At 30.4% G+C, this 15,292-nt stretch overlaps 1 protein-coding gene across 2 annotated transcripts in view; it reads left to right on the top strand.

Annotated features, from left to right (window-relative positions):
* The window catches only part of Nlg3 (Neuroligin 3), a 109,287-nt gene extending 94,040 nt beyond the window's left edge, over positions 1 to 15,247 (top strand). The window contains exons 2-11 of one of the 2 annotated variants that reach the window (XM_035091181.1): positions 2,182 to 2,340; positions 5,330 to 5,527; positions 7,260 to 7,375; positions 8,062 to 8,288; positions 10,240 to 10,452; positions 10,724 to 10,862; positions 12,577 to 12,728; positions 12,829 to 12,947; positions 13,050 to 13,180; positions 13,408 to 15,247. In XM_035091181.1, the coding sequence (XP_034947072.1) occupies positions 2,182 to 2,340; positions 5,330 to 5,527; positions 7,260 to 7,375; positions 8,062 to 8,288; positions 10,240 to 10,452; positions 10,724 to 10,862; positions 12,577 to 12,728; positions 12,829 to 12,947; positions 13,050 to 13,180; positions 13,408 to 13,983 (2,030 nt within the window). In that variant the 3' untranslated portion in view covers positions 13,984 to 15,247. Of the gene's footprint in view, positions 1 to 2,181; positions 2,341 to 5,329; positions 5,528 to 7,259; positions 7,376 to 8,061; positions 8,289 to 10,239; positions 10,453 to 10,723; positions 10,872 to 12,576; positions 12,729 to 12,828; positions 12,948 to 13,049; positions 13,181 to 13,407 lie in introns of both variants that reach the window. The other variant, XM_035091180.1, reaches the window with a different exon arrangement.
* Positions 15,248 to 15,292: the final 45 nt, after the last annotated feature.

Raw genomic sequence — 15,292 nt, 5'->3', positions numbered from 1 at the left:
GCAACCGTAACGAAAATTTTTCTGATTCAATTTGAAACTTATCAAAGTTCCTTGGCTGTTCAGTTGGATATAAATCGTCTCGATATTTTTGATGATTGAAACGAAACTCGATCAACGATTTATATCGTAAAAGGCTGTTATGTTAAATAAATATTCAACTAGAATTCTCATGTGAATTATCATTTATTTATTAGACCGTGATAATCAATAAATTTGATACAGATTTTCATTAAATCCGTTATTAAATTAATTACTCTCATTATAAAACTTATAGATACAATATTGGATTTTCTCATCGATAGATGTCGATATTACGAACATCTTGAAAACGAAACTACATCTCGAGAGAATTGCCGCTACTATGGCTCGTTTAGTGTACTCGCGATCAAACTATATACAGTATACTGCCTTATGAATATGTAAAATTGCCGTCTAACCACCACCAACTAGTCGCACACTGACACAAAATTGTTTGAACACTTGAACTCTTCAAATATTGACAGAAGCTTCGTGAAAATTTATTCACCGTTAAAGTAATGTTCCCTTCATATGCAAGAAATCGGATATCAATATGTCAATGTTTATTATAATGACAATCATAAGTCTTATCACCAATTTTAACATCCACAAACCTTATAATAACACTTACAAGAGCTCACACCTCAAATAATGTAAATTAATGGAAAATGGAATTATCCAATTAAGTTGGAATATCAAAAAGCCTTGATCATATTGAATGATCCAAAGCAGTTAATTATGAAGTAGAGATATAAAATTTGAAGTGAGTTGTGATAAATTTAAACGTGTGATGGGAAACACCAAGATAGGATTAATGCGACATCTGTACTAATTAAAACCGAGTGCAAACCCGGAGGCCGTTGGGTACATCAATTGAGGTTTAGTATGCTAATACACGAGCTGACCGTATTATGGTGGAACGAACGCAGGTCGTAACTCAACGAATCACGCATCACCATCGCATATACGATAGTGCGGCCGACTCACCATCAACTCCCGTAACTACAATGCTACGCGTTACGAGAGAGATTGCCAAGTGGTGCGTGCACGTGTTGTACCTACCTCTCACATCATTCAGGAATATGACAGATCCAGACTTTCCAACAGCAATTTCACCATGTACGATTAGGGTACTATGAAGAGAGAGTCTTCAAGTTGAAATCATCAATTTTATCATATCTATACTACCCACATGCTTTTATTAGCTAACTGAATGGGGGTCATTTAGAGATGAGTATAGAGAGTAAAGACGAAACATGGCAACAAATTTCAGCTCATCAGATTCAATTTCAAGTGGGGAAATTTACTGATTACAGTCGACTCTCATTACCGGCATCTAGCTATTTAATTATCGATATTTGGGGTAAACCCCCTATCGATGTACATCGCCACAGAGTATACGACAAATTAATTTAATCACTTTGAACGATTCACTGAGAATATACACACATAAGTGATTCTACCAAACGATTTACACTACTGGCAGTTTTGTTCAATATTTTCGCAATTACGTCTCAAGTGCATTATCATTTTTTGCTGGTTGCCAAGAGGCAAATATGCTGTTTTCATGGAACAAACAGTTTCATTCAAGCGTAGTGAAGTGTAAGGGGAAAAGAGAAAGACCGAGAGAGCCAAATAAATTAAATTGTTCTCGACGCCATTCCAAGCGTTTCCTCTATTTCTTCTCCAGCTCAAATCAAGAGTTTTTTATCCAGTTTCTTTTTAACTCTCTTTTTGATTCTCTTTTGCTCTATCTTTATCCACTTTTTTGCTATACAAACTTTTCTTTATCATAAAATATCAATACTGATAAATGGTAGTTCCATCATATAAGAATCCAATATCGTTTGCTATACATTATTTTGTATTTTCATCTTTTTTTTTGTCTTTATTGGATTCAATTCAATGTACTATCGATCAAAATACATAAGTGAAGGAATATCGTAGTACATATTTCATATAAAAGTATATCAGTTATAACAGCAATGCTCTAAAGGGGAATCATGGTCTAGTGAAAAATCTTCTATAATTCTTCACTAAAGTATCACGACTTTATGAAGTTCCGTTGAAAAATAACATTTTATCCGTCGTCCCAATATGAAAATGCCCTGAACGCATTGTCAGCGTTCTTGATCAATCATCCGTAATTTTTATTGATTTCAGCCGGCGCCAGAGACGGCGCCAGTAAAAGATATCCAGTGATAGTCTTCGTGCATGGAGAAAGCTATGAGTGGAATAGCGGCAATCCTTACGATGGAAGCGTCCTTGCCAGTTACGGAGGTGTCGTTGTCGTTACCATTAACTACAGACTTGGCATTCTTGGTAAGCTTTATATACCAATGTATTTCTTCATTAATCATTTTATCCTACATTTTTGTTTTAGTTTTATTTATTTTTTCTCCTAAAGATCTATCACTTATATTAATAATCTTAGAGTAGGTGAAAAATAAAGGAGAATCTTCTTAAACATCAATTTTGTTGGTAACTTGATGGTTAAAAGCCAATAAAATCCAAGCTCTTTTATCCTTTTTAAGCTTGTGCTTCTGAATCATAAATAAAATGATATATTATGAATATTTTTACTCAACCATATGAGGTATAGTATTTTTATTTAATTTTAATTCGATTTAAAACAGTGATACGATAATTTTTCAATTGTTTATTATAAAATCTAGATTAATCTATAATTAAAGTTTTAATAAATTAAATTTTTGCATTATATTTTGAGAAATATCTTAATCTTCTAAAATATATATCTGAAATAGATTTGACATTGTTAAATTAATAATTCAAATTGGCTGTATATTTTATTGACATTTTCAGAGATTGCAGTATAAAAGGATTGAGGTAGCTATTTCCACTTTTTGATGATGCAGATGATTGCAATCCTCGAGGTTTTAAATCCAAAAACAGAACTATTCAATCAATACAAACGTGATTATCTGGAGCAAAGCAAATAATAGAAATTATTAATCTTTTCAATCGCACATAGAAAACAAACCATGAATGTTTAACACGAGCTTGACCTGGTCTATATAAAATCATCAAAATGTATTGAATAAATTCTGATAGTAGAAATAGTGACAGGTACAGAAATATTTTCCTTTTTTATATTATTTTCGAACAGTCCATTTTCAGATTGAAGAAATGTTTTCAAAATATTATCTTAATTTTGTTAAATATTTAAAACGTCATAATTGATCATGTATCTGTATGAAAATTTGTAAATTAATAGTAACCACGAATCGATTTGTCATTTGTCATTGCCCTCAGTGAATTATCAATTCAATGTTCGATCGTTTCTAATTATAGCCATCGTAAACAGTACACATATAGATATATAGACACATGCTTCACTATATCTATCTATATATCCTGATTTATGAGACAGTATGTACTTTTGCAATTTTTTTCTTTGTATACCAGCATCCAATCACAAATTTATTTTTTGTTTTTTTTCTCAGCTGTCTGGCAGAAAAATCTCTGATTTTCTGTCACAGGAGATCACAACAAATGTAAAGAAAACGAGAAAGAAATATATAAAAAGAGTTAGTTGAAAAAAAAAAATGAAAAAAAGTGAGAAAAAATAACAGAAAAAATAGAAGGGTGAAGTAAAAGGAACTATAAAGAGATTGGAAGTTCCGTCCGGTTGTCTTGGTAACGAAGGAGACCAAATCTAATAGGAAACTCATTACAGTTGGTCCTTCCGTTTGACTAGGTTAAACTCTTGACTTTTCCATTCACAATTCTAGGATTTGTTGCACGTGTCACCACAATTTACTCGGTCGATTTTTTACTGCATAAAAATTGACTAGAAAATAACTTTCTGAAAAAGGCAATTGAATAAATGTAGAACTTAATTTCATAGTTTATTTTTGAATTTCTAGTTAAATTCAATTATTTAGATTTTCACTCCACAACGTTAATTAAATTTTAAAAGGTGAAAAGTTGAAAGAATATACATGAGACTAGACTCTTTTGTTGACTTTATTTTCCTATTAAATCTAGCGCATGTATATGCACAAAAAATAAAAATAAATGAACAACTAGGGTAAAGGTATAGTTGTTGACTATACAACTAATATCAACTACTCTACTTTTAAATAATAAAAATAATAAATTCTCAGATAACAATTTATTAAATTAACTTTGCATAGAAATGTTCGAATAATCTTTTGATAAAGCTGCAGTACAACTCAATCAATTTTCGTGTAGAACTGAACGTCAAACAATTCGACAATGGAAATGAATAAAAGTCGCGAGCTTGCGGCCAGAGTGTCACAAAAAATGCATTTTTAAAATTCATGAAACGACGAAACGACTCGAGTGAGTCAGAATATTTTCCGGTTGCTGAATAATTTGCTGTAAACTCGGACCCTGACGCATGACAAATATTATAGCGGATGCTTGGGTGAATTCGCTTGTGACAGCGGTTGCCGGAAGTGGCATTTCAAAGTTGACATACAGCTCTCACACCTTTCAGTATTTTTATATTTTTTTATCACTTCAGCATTCTTTATTTACTCTTTGCCTGCTTGGAAATTTCATAAAAGTATCTCAAAAACTCAAATCTCCAGTCACAAACTTCTGCTGTTTCAAACAAACTATTCTCCTTGATCCCAATGACACAAAAATTTCCTGTTTTATCACAAAGAAGAAAATTGCTACCCATACGCCTATGTAAAAGTTGAATGTGAGAAAGAGGAAGACAAGAAAAAAGAGACAGCCTATAAAATATCAGAAGCTTCAAAAGAAAGAGAAAATGAAAATCTCAGTTGCTAAAGTTGCTAAAGCTCCAACAATACTTTGGAAAATACTGCAATCTCTCTTTTATATCTCTGATATTAAAAAATAATAATAATAAAATACGTATTTGGCAGTTTAATATAAAAGCAATAAATATTACTTTGCTATCAGATGATCAATGAAATTCATATTTCGGCGAAAATGCAAAGTGAGTAACATGAGTGAAGCAAAGTAAATTTGCCACTTTATTTGCTATCCACACTCTATACTCTCGTCCTACCTTCTTTATTACACATGCAATTTATCGATGAATCTAGTTGATTCTTTTGGCATTTTTTCTTATTTTTATTGCTTTTCCTCTCGATACACATTCGTTATCAAATCCATTCCATCACTGTAAAATAAAAAAAAAAATGAATTTATGCCATCCGATTTCGGATTTCTTTTTGTGTTTGTTGTCGATTATATTAAAATGAAAAAATATCAAATAAAAGGAATTTCTCGAGTAACAAAATTGAGATAACCAAATTTTATACAATCCTTTTATTCGGCATTTTGATTACAGGCTTTCTCAACGCCAACACGGATTCGCACTTACGTTCTCCAGCTAATTACGGCCTCATGGATCAAATTGCTGCATTGCACTGGGTTCAAGAGAATATAGCTTACTTTGGTGGAGATCCGAGCAATGTTACTCTTGTTGGGCATGGAACTGGTGCAGCTTGCGTCAATTTCCTAATGGCTAGTCCTGCTGTGCCAGATGGTGAATATATCTAATATTTTTTCTTGTAAATTTGAATTTCTTAAATAGTCGTGTATATGCTTTTCATGCTCAATATTATCCTAATTTATTTTTGAAAAACTATAAATTGTGAAATAAAATGCTTGAAAAAGCTAAGTTATTCTTAAGAGAGATAAATAACTGGAAAATTGTTTTCTTTAAAATATAAAGTGAATTTTAAATATTATTATCTCTTTTGTAATAAATTTTCTTTAAAATTCAAATCTGAATGAAGATTATTTTCTAATAGTTACTTTAGAAAAGAAAATTTATAAAAAATGATTACTTGGTGGATATAAAAAATTAGCAACATAAAACATAATTGTGAACATTTCCTTTAGATATTAAAAATTCTTTATTCTAATAATTGGCCACTTAAAGATGGTTTTTTATTCAATGTATACAATAAACAGCTTCACTTGAGAATTTTTTTGCCCTTACCTCTAGAGTATAATTCATTCTCTGAGAATAAAATCATGTTAATTTAATGACGAATTAAGTGACGTATTTGAAGAAAAAGTTCTTCAAGAATTACTACTGAAGAGCTTGCTGTTTTATATTTATGGAAGTAATGTAAAGAATAATTAAGGCTGGGTCACGTTGGATCTCGGAAAATCTGAATGAAAAAGAAAAGAGGTAAAAAAAAAAATGTAACCACAAGAATTGTGTAAAATTAGAGTACCTGATTCAGATACGGTGGTTTTTATCAGGGTATAAAATGAACGAGAGAAGATAGAAAAAATAGAAGCCAACAGAAAAGGAAAATAAAGAAAGCAAAAGTGCAGTGAGAAGCAAGAGTGAGTGAGAAAAAGTTTTAGAGTGGTATACCGCAAAGCTGTCACCGAGAAGAGGAGAGAAAAGAGAGAGCTGGCAAACGTTTTGAGTCTCGGTGGCGGTAAAAAAGAAAATAAATTCATCCCGGATGAGATGAAAAAAAAATGTGTACGCCCCGGTCGTTCTCTCGTTTATCCCGTCGCGCGACTTCCGCGCTCGGAAGATTTTCCGGAAGGAGAACAAGACGAAAAGACTCTCACTCCCTCCCTCTGTCACTTTATTCTTTCGGAAACACTTTTTACCCCGTGGAATCGTCGACAACTGAGTAAATCGATGAACAACCGGACCAAAGTATTTCCGTTAAGATAAAGAAGAAAACAAAGAAGATCATTTCTAAGATAATTTTTAACTTTATTCTTATGAAGAAGTTACGTTACCAAGGTTGAACAACGGTATATTTCAACTATTGATGATGACAATTGTTTTTGATAAGGAATTGATTGAAATTAATTTACTGCAGCCAAGATACCCTCAAGTGAATTCCTTTGATCATTTGTCCGTCCAATATACCATATAATCAACACTGAACCTTTACACTTCCATCAACATCCAGCTTACAAACCCTAACCACTTTCCGTACGCTGTGATTCACTGGACACTGTATTGAAGCCTTCCTCTGAGACTAAACACAGTCTGTATTAGGAACCATCAGCTAGAGAACCAAGTTCATTTGCACGATAGCCAATTCTACCCCGACAACTGGATGAACTGTAGAAATCGCTTGCTATATATATATCTAAACCTGTCGTGAATTTAATGAGAGGTCACTCAAGATTTGCAATTCCCTTGATTCTACTAATTGAGCTCGTACCATCGATAAATATATTTTTATCTTTGGAGGAAACATTTATTTTTTGCTAATAGAGTTTTCTTTTTATAGGTCTGCTGTTTCATCGAAGTGTTCTGATGTCTGGAAGTGCTTTGTCACCTTGGGCGTTAGTTCGAGGAGCTGCTAATTATGCCATGCAAGTGGCTAAACATCTAAATTGTTCCTCAGTAAGTATCGATTGATATTAAGAGCTAATATTAAGCAGAGCATTTTGTTTATGATCCAACTGTTGATTAACATTTATGGCCAATGTGCATAGTACGAATATTAGCAGATCCTCGAAATTAATCGAAAATAGATTAATCAACATAATTATTTAGGGAAAACGTTTATCGTGTATGTTGAGATGAACTAAATGAAAACAGATACAATAATTAACATCACGTCAACTCTCTCAGTTGACCTTGCTGAATCAGTATTGTATTTTAATTGGAATGTTGATTTAAAAAAAATTCATATTGTCATAAGTTCCAATAACAAGTTTCAGAATAGTTATTTTTTTTTATTTTACATTTAACATGATTAAATCGAAACAATGATGATAAATTATGTTTTCATAAAATAAAATCTAATTATATTTCATCAATATTCAATTTGCGATATTATTTTAGAGCAGTTATAATAAGAAAATCTTCTTGATTAATTATGTGGGTCATTGAAATTTATTTCAATTTGAAATAAATTTAAAGATAATCAAATAAGTGAAATAAAAATAAATAAGCTCATAAATATCAAATACTGAATTTCATTTCAATTGATTCAGTGGATAAATTAATAAAAAACTTTTCTCCATGGATTAAATTAGAATCTACTCATGTTGTGCATAAATTTTCAGTAATTTTAATGTTGACAGGTTATCCACGATCCACAGCTGTTACTACGCTGCTTAAGAGATGTCCCACTGGAAAACCTTCTAGCAGTTCCAGTTCAAGGACTGCCTTTTGCTCCCGCATTTGGCCCGAGCATTGACGGTGTTGTTATTGACCCTGGAGATTCAGATAGTTACACTCTCCAAGTGGACACAATTAATACACTAAACAACATTTTACTCAGGAAAGATGTAGTTTCAAAGTTAACCAGGTAATTGAAATAATTTGTTTTGTATGTAAAAACATTTTGAAGGGAAGTTTTAAAAAGTTTTTCCACAGCTTCTTGTTACATTTGTATAAATATTTTAAGTTTTTAAAATTGCTTAAAAATTCATGGTAATAATGAAAATTTTTTTTAAGCACTATTTGGAGTCAGATATAAAAACAAATTTGTTCGATATCTATATACAAAAACAAAGACTGCAGTGAATACTAACTCTCATGAGCATCCAGGTAGTTGGATAACTATCGTAAAAGATAATAAGCTCTATTACATAAAGAAAATGTCTCTGGGCATGAGGTAAACGAAATAGAAATTAGCCACGGGCTCGCGAAAACTGAATATCCCATTGCGAGGTACCCGAATAGTTAACTACTATTCACAAGAGAGACAAAGAAAGTAGAATACATTTATTATCTAACTTGTGTTATTGTAAATTTATAATGATGAGTACTGAATATCATGATTGATATTCTACAAACTTCAACAGAGAAAATAATGAATATTAATCATGTAAATTTAATAATAACAATCTACACATAAGTAAATTTAATGAAATATAATATAACATTCCAAAAAAAATTTCATTATTGACAATTAGTATTTTCAACATCCTTCATACAATAGCTAGATAATTTAGGACATTTAGAAATCACAAATTCACCAAAGAATTGATAATGACTTAATAAGAATCAGTATTTTCAACATATGAAGTGTCATTCATTTAACTTGCTGTTCCTCATTAATTTAATGATAAGACCTGCTTTAGACATGCATTATGTTTGAAGCTATTATTATTATTAGTAATTTTCATGAGTTTTCTGACAAACTTCAGATTAATTGGAGATTCAAAAGTTTCGTAATTAGACGATACTCAGTTGCAAAGGGCTTAGAAACAATATTACAATCAAAATTAATCTATTCTAACGATTAAACTGTAGATAGAAATTATTCAAAGATTTCAACTTTAATCACAAATAGATGTAATTAGTAATCAATCTTTGAAAGTAAATTATATTATATTCCGAGTTAATATTAACTCATATAATCATAATAAATATAAATGAGTAATTGAAGTATACTCCTTGTGTGACTTGTATCCATTAAAAGTCGAAAAATTTCAATGACTTTGTTAACTCATCCTTCCTCTGCTGTCGGAAAAAGTTTCATTCGGCTGTTTCCCGCTGATGGAGGATATGAAAAGCGCTCGCGCAAACAACAAATATACTGGTATCAAAGGATGCATCCCAGAAAACTCATTACCACGTTTTATGTGTGTGTCTGCTATGAGATACGTAACCAGTCCTAGGGCATTTAAAAAACACCAGACTCATCATATGGATATACTAAATAAACGATTTTTTTAGTTAAATACAATTCACTTCATCATTACTGATTATCATTATTAGACCATTCTTATTATATGAAAATAGAAGTACTACTATACATGAATTTATATATTAATTAAAATAAATTAAATTAAAATTTTATTCCTTTTATATAGAAAGACAAATTTTTTGTGGTGAATGAAGCATATTTAATTATACATACTAAAATAAAAATGTAAAGATAAATCTACATTAGTTGATAATATGAAAGATTGTGTATGCTTAATTCTACATTTTTCATTTGATTACAATTAATATTTGCTCTAATAAAATTTTTAATCAATACAGATAATTGTTAATAAACTTTCGAAGAGTTTCAATTAATTCAAAATTACACTTTAATTATAAATTACCAATGTTCAGTCACTCATGTATTCCTTATAATTTTTAATAATAATTTAATAATAACTGTATAATATAATATACTTAATTATGACTACAACAGAGATTGAAACTTCAGATGCAGATCATTGATGTGAAAATTGAAATTTTCAATCAACTGTACTTCCATAGAAATCAATAGAAACAACTAATTAAAATTTTTCATATTTCAGGTATGATTTAATGGTTGGAGTCGTCCGTTCAGAATCTTACTTTTCATTAACATCAGACGATGCACAATACGGAATGGAAGTTGATCGTCGAACGAAAATTCTTCGTGAATTTGTGAGAAATACTTATACGTATCATCAACCAGAAATTTTGGCGACAATTATCAATGAATATACTGATTGGGAGAGACCAGTTCAACATCCAGTCAATATACGGTACATGTATTCATATATACAGTTTTTCATTTGTTTACCAATTCAAATTTTAATTTCCAACAAACGAATTTTTGTGTAGTGAGAGTTAACGCTTGTGATGTATTTCCAAGTGCCATCCCTATTCACTCTCTAACTCTTGTCCACGCGTCAATTAAATTGGAAAAGTTTCCATTTAATTCTCAATTTTTTTTCTACCATAATTGACATTTTGATTTGATGGAATGTTTTAAATACTGATATAACAACTAATAATTAACTTAAACATTTTCAGAGATGAAACGCTTGAAGCATTGGGAGATGCTAATACCGTAGCACCTGCAACAAGAACTGCTGATCTCCACAGCCAATCTCATAGGAATTCTTATCTTTACGTTTTTGATTATCAAACTAAATTTGGCGATTATCAACAGGTACATTATGTAAGCCTTATTAGTTTTATCTTTTATTACTGTATTAAATGTTTATACTTGAAACTATCATGAACATTTCATCAAATGACAATAAAATAAAAATTACTTTCACCATCAGCTCTTCAAAAAGATTACTAGTAGTAGAATTCATGTAGATAATTAAATTTATCACTTATCATGTTGTATAAAAAACTTTAATTAAATTAAGGTTTTATTTTACAGCATCAATATTGGTAAAGTTGGAATTTTTGAACAATTGTTAATTAATTAACATCAATTTAATACTTTTGAAATTCTTCGTAATAACAGATAAAATAATATTCAATTAATGTAAACGAATACATTTTATTTGGTTTTCGTAATTAATTATCAATTTCAAGTGGACACTTATTGCTTTGCCAAAATGAATAAAACAATTTAAATATTTGTTTTTTGTTTTTTGTAATTATCAATCAATTACTAAGAATTACTGTGGAAAAATAATTAATTAGCTATTTTTTGGATGCATTTTCAAGATAAAATTCGGTTAGTAATCTTTAAAAGAATACTAAACAATTACAATCTCAATCCTAAAAGATTGTTTTCGGAGAATCAACGCTCCACTCATTTCCCACCTAATTTCCTCGTTTCCTACGATATGCCGGAAGGTTGAAGATCGCAATACGTTGAGCGCTGATTTCAACCCTTGCGACGTCGGGTTAACGCACGCTCATAACTCATATTATTATCTGATTACCGAAGTTTCCAACTAGACAAGAAAGAACGAGAAAATTTATGCGTCTATAGACAAATAGATGGATCTAAATTACATTTCATTTCACTACTTTAATTAATCAATAAATTTATCACCTAATGTTTTATTTCTCGTGATAGTCATTTTAATTGGATCTTAAAAAATTTTTCCGCTGCTTTTCATTAATTAAATAAAATTTTGTTTGAAGTTGAATCATTGAGCCAATCATTGAAGCCACCCTTTCTGCCTTTGTGCTGTCATACATAGCTAATTTGCTTGGAATCCAGTATAGAAACTGTCCCAAGGGTTTACTAAAACATCTCGCCCTTTGTAGCTATCCTTGCTCCGGTATTGGAAATATTTAGATGCCTCTGCGGAATAATAACCACGAAAAATAAAATTATCCTCGTCTAAGGCATGATTTTCATGTCCTACAGTTTTATTACAACATCATAAATTTGATGGAAACTGTAAGAGAACATGGAGTAGTATTTTTTCATTTATATTTTTTTCATGTAGGAATATTCATTTAAACTTTTGAAAGTAATCAATCAGAATAGAGTAAATGAGGCTGACGGATAAATTGTATATACAATGTACACATTATTTTATGTAGTGAACAAGAACCAATTACGTAAAAATTAAATAATTTTTCTAAGAGAAATTTATTATGTTAGTATAGGTTTTTATTTAAAATTAAAATTATAAACCATAAAGATTTTAATGAGATATAGAATTTAAAGTATGTGAGAAAAATTATAATTTTCTATGTATATATGTATACATAAAGAAAAGAGCGTGAGATAAAATTAGTCTACCTCAGGACCAGATTAAAAGTCTAGTTAATTCAGGTCTTGATGAAAGACAGAAATTTTACTTTCGCTGTTTCTTCTTCTTTTTCCGTCTATTTTTCATGGATGTACTATTTTAATAAGTCAACATATTTCATTTTTAATACAAAAATGAAACTAAATTTTTCAGAGGCAAGGATGTATTCATGGAGAAGAATTGCCTTACTTTTTTGGAGCTCCATTAGTTGGAGGGTTGGCGCATTGGCCAAAAAATTACACAAGAGCAGAGATAACGTTGTCTGAAAGCGTTATATTATATTTTACAAACTTTGCTCGTACTGGGTAAGTAGCTAGACGAGAACTCAAACACCAACATTTACTGAGAACATAGTATAAATATTTCGATGGAATAATTGAAAAATAATGATGTGTGTTTTTCTAGAAATCCAAATGAAGGAACTCCGGATACAGGTCCAGGAGGTTCACGTCCAGAGCGAACTAAACTTAAAAATATTCTCTGGACAGCTTATGAAGCAGTGCATAAAAATTATCTTAATCTTGGTAATTATCCTGTTTATCTTTCGAAATAAAACTTATTAAAACAAAAACAAAAACTCAGTCTTGTAAAAAATTTTAATTAACTCTTTACCGTACTCTTTGTAGACTTAAAATCGAAATTAAAGAATCACTACAGAGCTCATCGTCTATCTTTCTGGTTAAATCTTATTCCGGATCTGCATAAGCCAGGCGGAGATGATGTACCCCGATCTCATCATTTGCTAGATGCTGAACAGGTAATTGACTAAAAATTATGTCTTCTTTAGTCATATTAATGCTATTAAAAATTAAATTCATAAAATGTTAAAATATTTAATACATCTGAGAATGAATGAAATTTTGTGCATAAAAATTACGATTATAATATTTTTTATGTCATCTGAGAAGTTTTATGATAAAAAAAAAATAATGAAATCTTAAAGAAGTTTTTTATTTTAATTCATTTTATTATTTTAATTTGTAGGTACCACCCAGGTTTATTCAAAGAATACCAACGACGGTGAGAGTAACAACACTAGAGATAACTACAGAGCGTGTTCACAACACTTCAACGGTGCCATCAAGTGAACTGGCCTTTGAAGAAACGACCTCTCAACCAGAGGATGGTTTTGCCGCCTACTCTACTGCATTGAGTGTGACTATAGCTATTGGATGCAGCCTACTAATTCTTAATGTACTTATTTTCGCTGGTATATATTATCAACGTGATAAAAATCTTCATCACTGCCCGAAAAAACGTCAAGAAAATGGTCAAATGCCTAACAATATTTGTGGTGAATTAGAAACAAAAACCTCTACTGAACGACATCATATCCAACATATGCCACCACCAGATTTTGCGGATTTGCAAAATAACTCTTGTCTTGTGCCTATGCCACCTCCACCTCCGAAAAATACTAAACCAGCTAAACCCAGTAGTGGACAAAACTTAATAATGAGTCCAAATCAACTACAACAGGAAAACATGCCAATGTCGGCTGTGGGTACACTAAAAAAAGGTCAAAATCACCAACAAATAATGGAAGAATTGCGAGTCTGACTTTAGAACAACAGCTCGTAGAGCTGTTCTCGGATTTTCCTCTGATCATTTGTTTAAAAAAGATTATCCTCCAGAGAAAATAAATCTTACTACTGCCACGGGACATTTTAAACAAATGGCCTTTAATTCCTTTTTATGGACTCTCAATAATCCCATATTCGTATTGACGGAGCGAATAATTTACAGAATTTCTCATTCTGCCACGTTATTTGTGGAAAAACATGGATATAAAATAAACATACATATGATGTAGTGAATTGTGTGTGCGATTGAAAAATTTTTGTTTGAAAAAAGGCCAGTGGCAATTAATTGTACAGTTATTCTATAAATGTAATAAAAAAAAATCGTTAGATTTGAAATTTCAGAAATCAGTCCAGTTGTACGAAAGAATGATTGTGATTAGGAAGATAAATATAAATATCATCTTGATTGATAAGAAATGTTTGACTATTTAGGAAAAATTATTAAAGTCAAGAATCATTTTTCACAATGGATGAATTAGTTTTCACATTTTAAAAATATGTATAAATTTTCATTAAAACTGACTTTAAAAAAATGTAAAAGGTTTATTGTTAAAAATATTCGTTCATGACCATTAGAGCCTGGGACTGTTAATTCTTCAAAATTTTAATAGTTATTTATTAAAGTATATAAATAAATATATCGAGACCGGATCAAAGAACACTACATCTCGATTGGGAAAGTATATTCATTTATAATTTAGCACTCACTGTGCCACTGCTCAAATATGGAATGTATCATCTACAAAATATTACATCATTGTATTCAAATCAGAACAAGGTTTTCAGAATTTTAATAATTGAAACTGCCACCAAAAAGTTAATTACTGACAAGTATTTAAACTATTGTAATTTGATATTATATTACCAAAATTATGACAAAAAATGTGTAATAGTCATTTAATGATATAAAATATTTTTTTCGTCTTTTTTACAGAGAAACAAATATAGAGGTCATTAAAATTAATCTCAATCGCTATTCCGGTAAGGAAAAACATTTAAAAAGGACTGTTTTAATCTGGAATTTTTATGTGAATCGTAGATAATCATTGTAAATAACAAAGAAAAGACTAAGCGAATAATACTTGATAAAGAATGTACTGAACAAATAATGATTTAGGTAAAGAATGCAGTGTAATATAAATTAGGATTGAAGTGAGTATGTTTCGAAGAAAATAAAAGAAAAATGATATGATTTTAAATTTGTATATAATTGATATTACAATAAAGTACGTAAACCCATATATTTGTATTCATTACTTTATAAAACTTTGATCATCCGACTTGTA

The sequence above is a fragment of the Chelonus insularis genome, unplaced genomic scaffold, assembly GCF_013357705.1.
Source record: "Chelonus insularis isolate UGA/USDA-ARS -01 unplaced genomic scaffold, ASM1335770v1 contig_88_pilon, whole genome shotgun sequence".
NCBI lineage: Eukaryota > Metazoa > Arthropoda > Insecta > Hymenoptera > Braconidae > Chelonus > Chelonus insularis.
The sequence above is the reverse complement of the archived record's forward strand: the minus strand, read 5'-3'. Positions and strand labels throughout refer to the sequence as shown.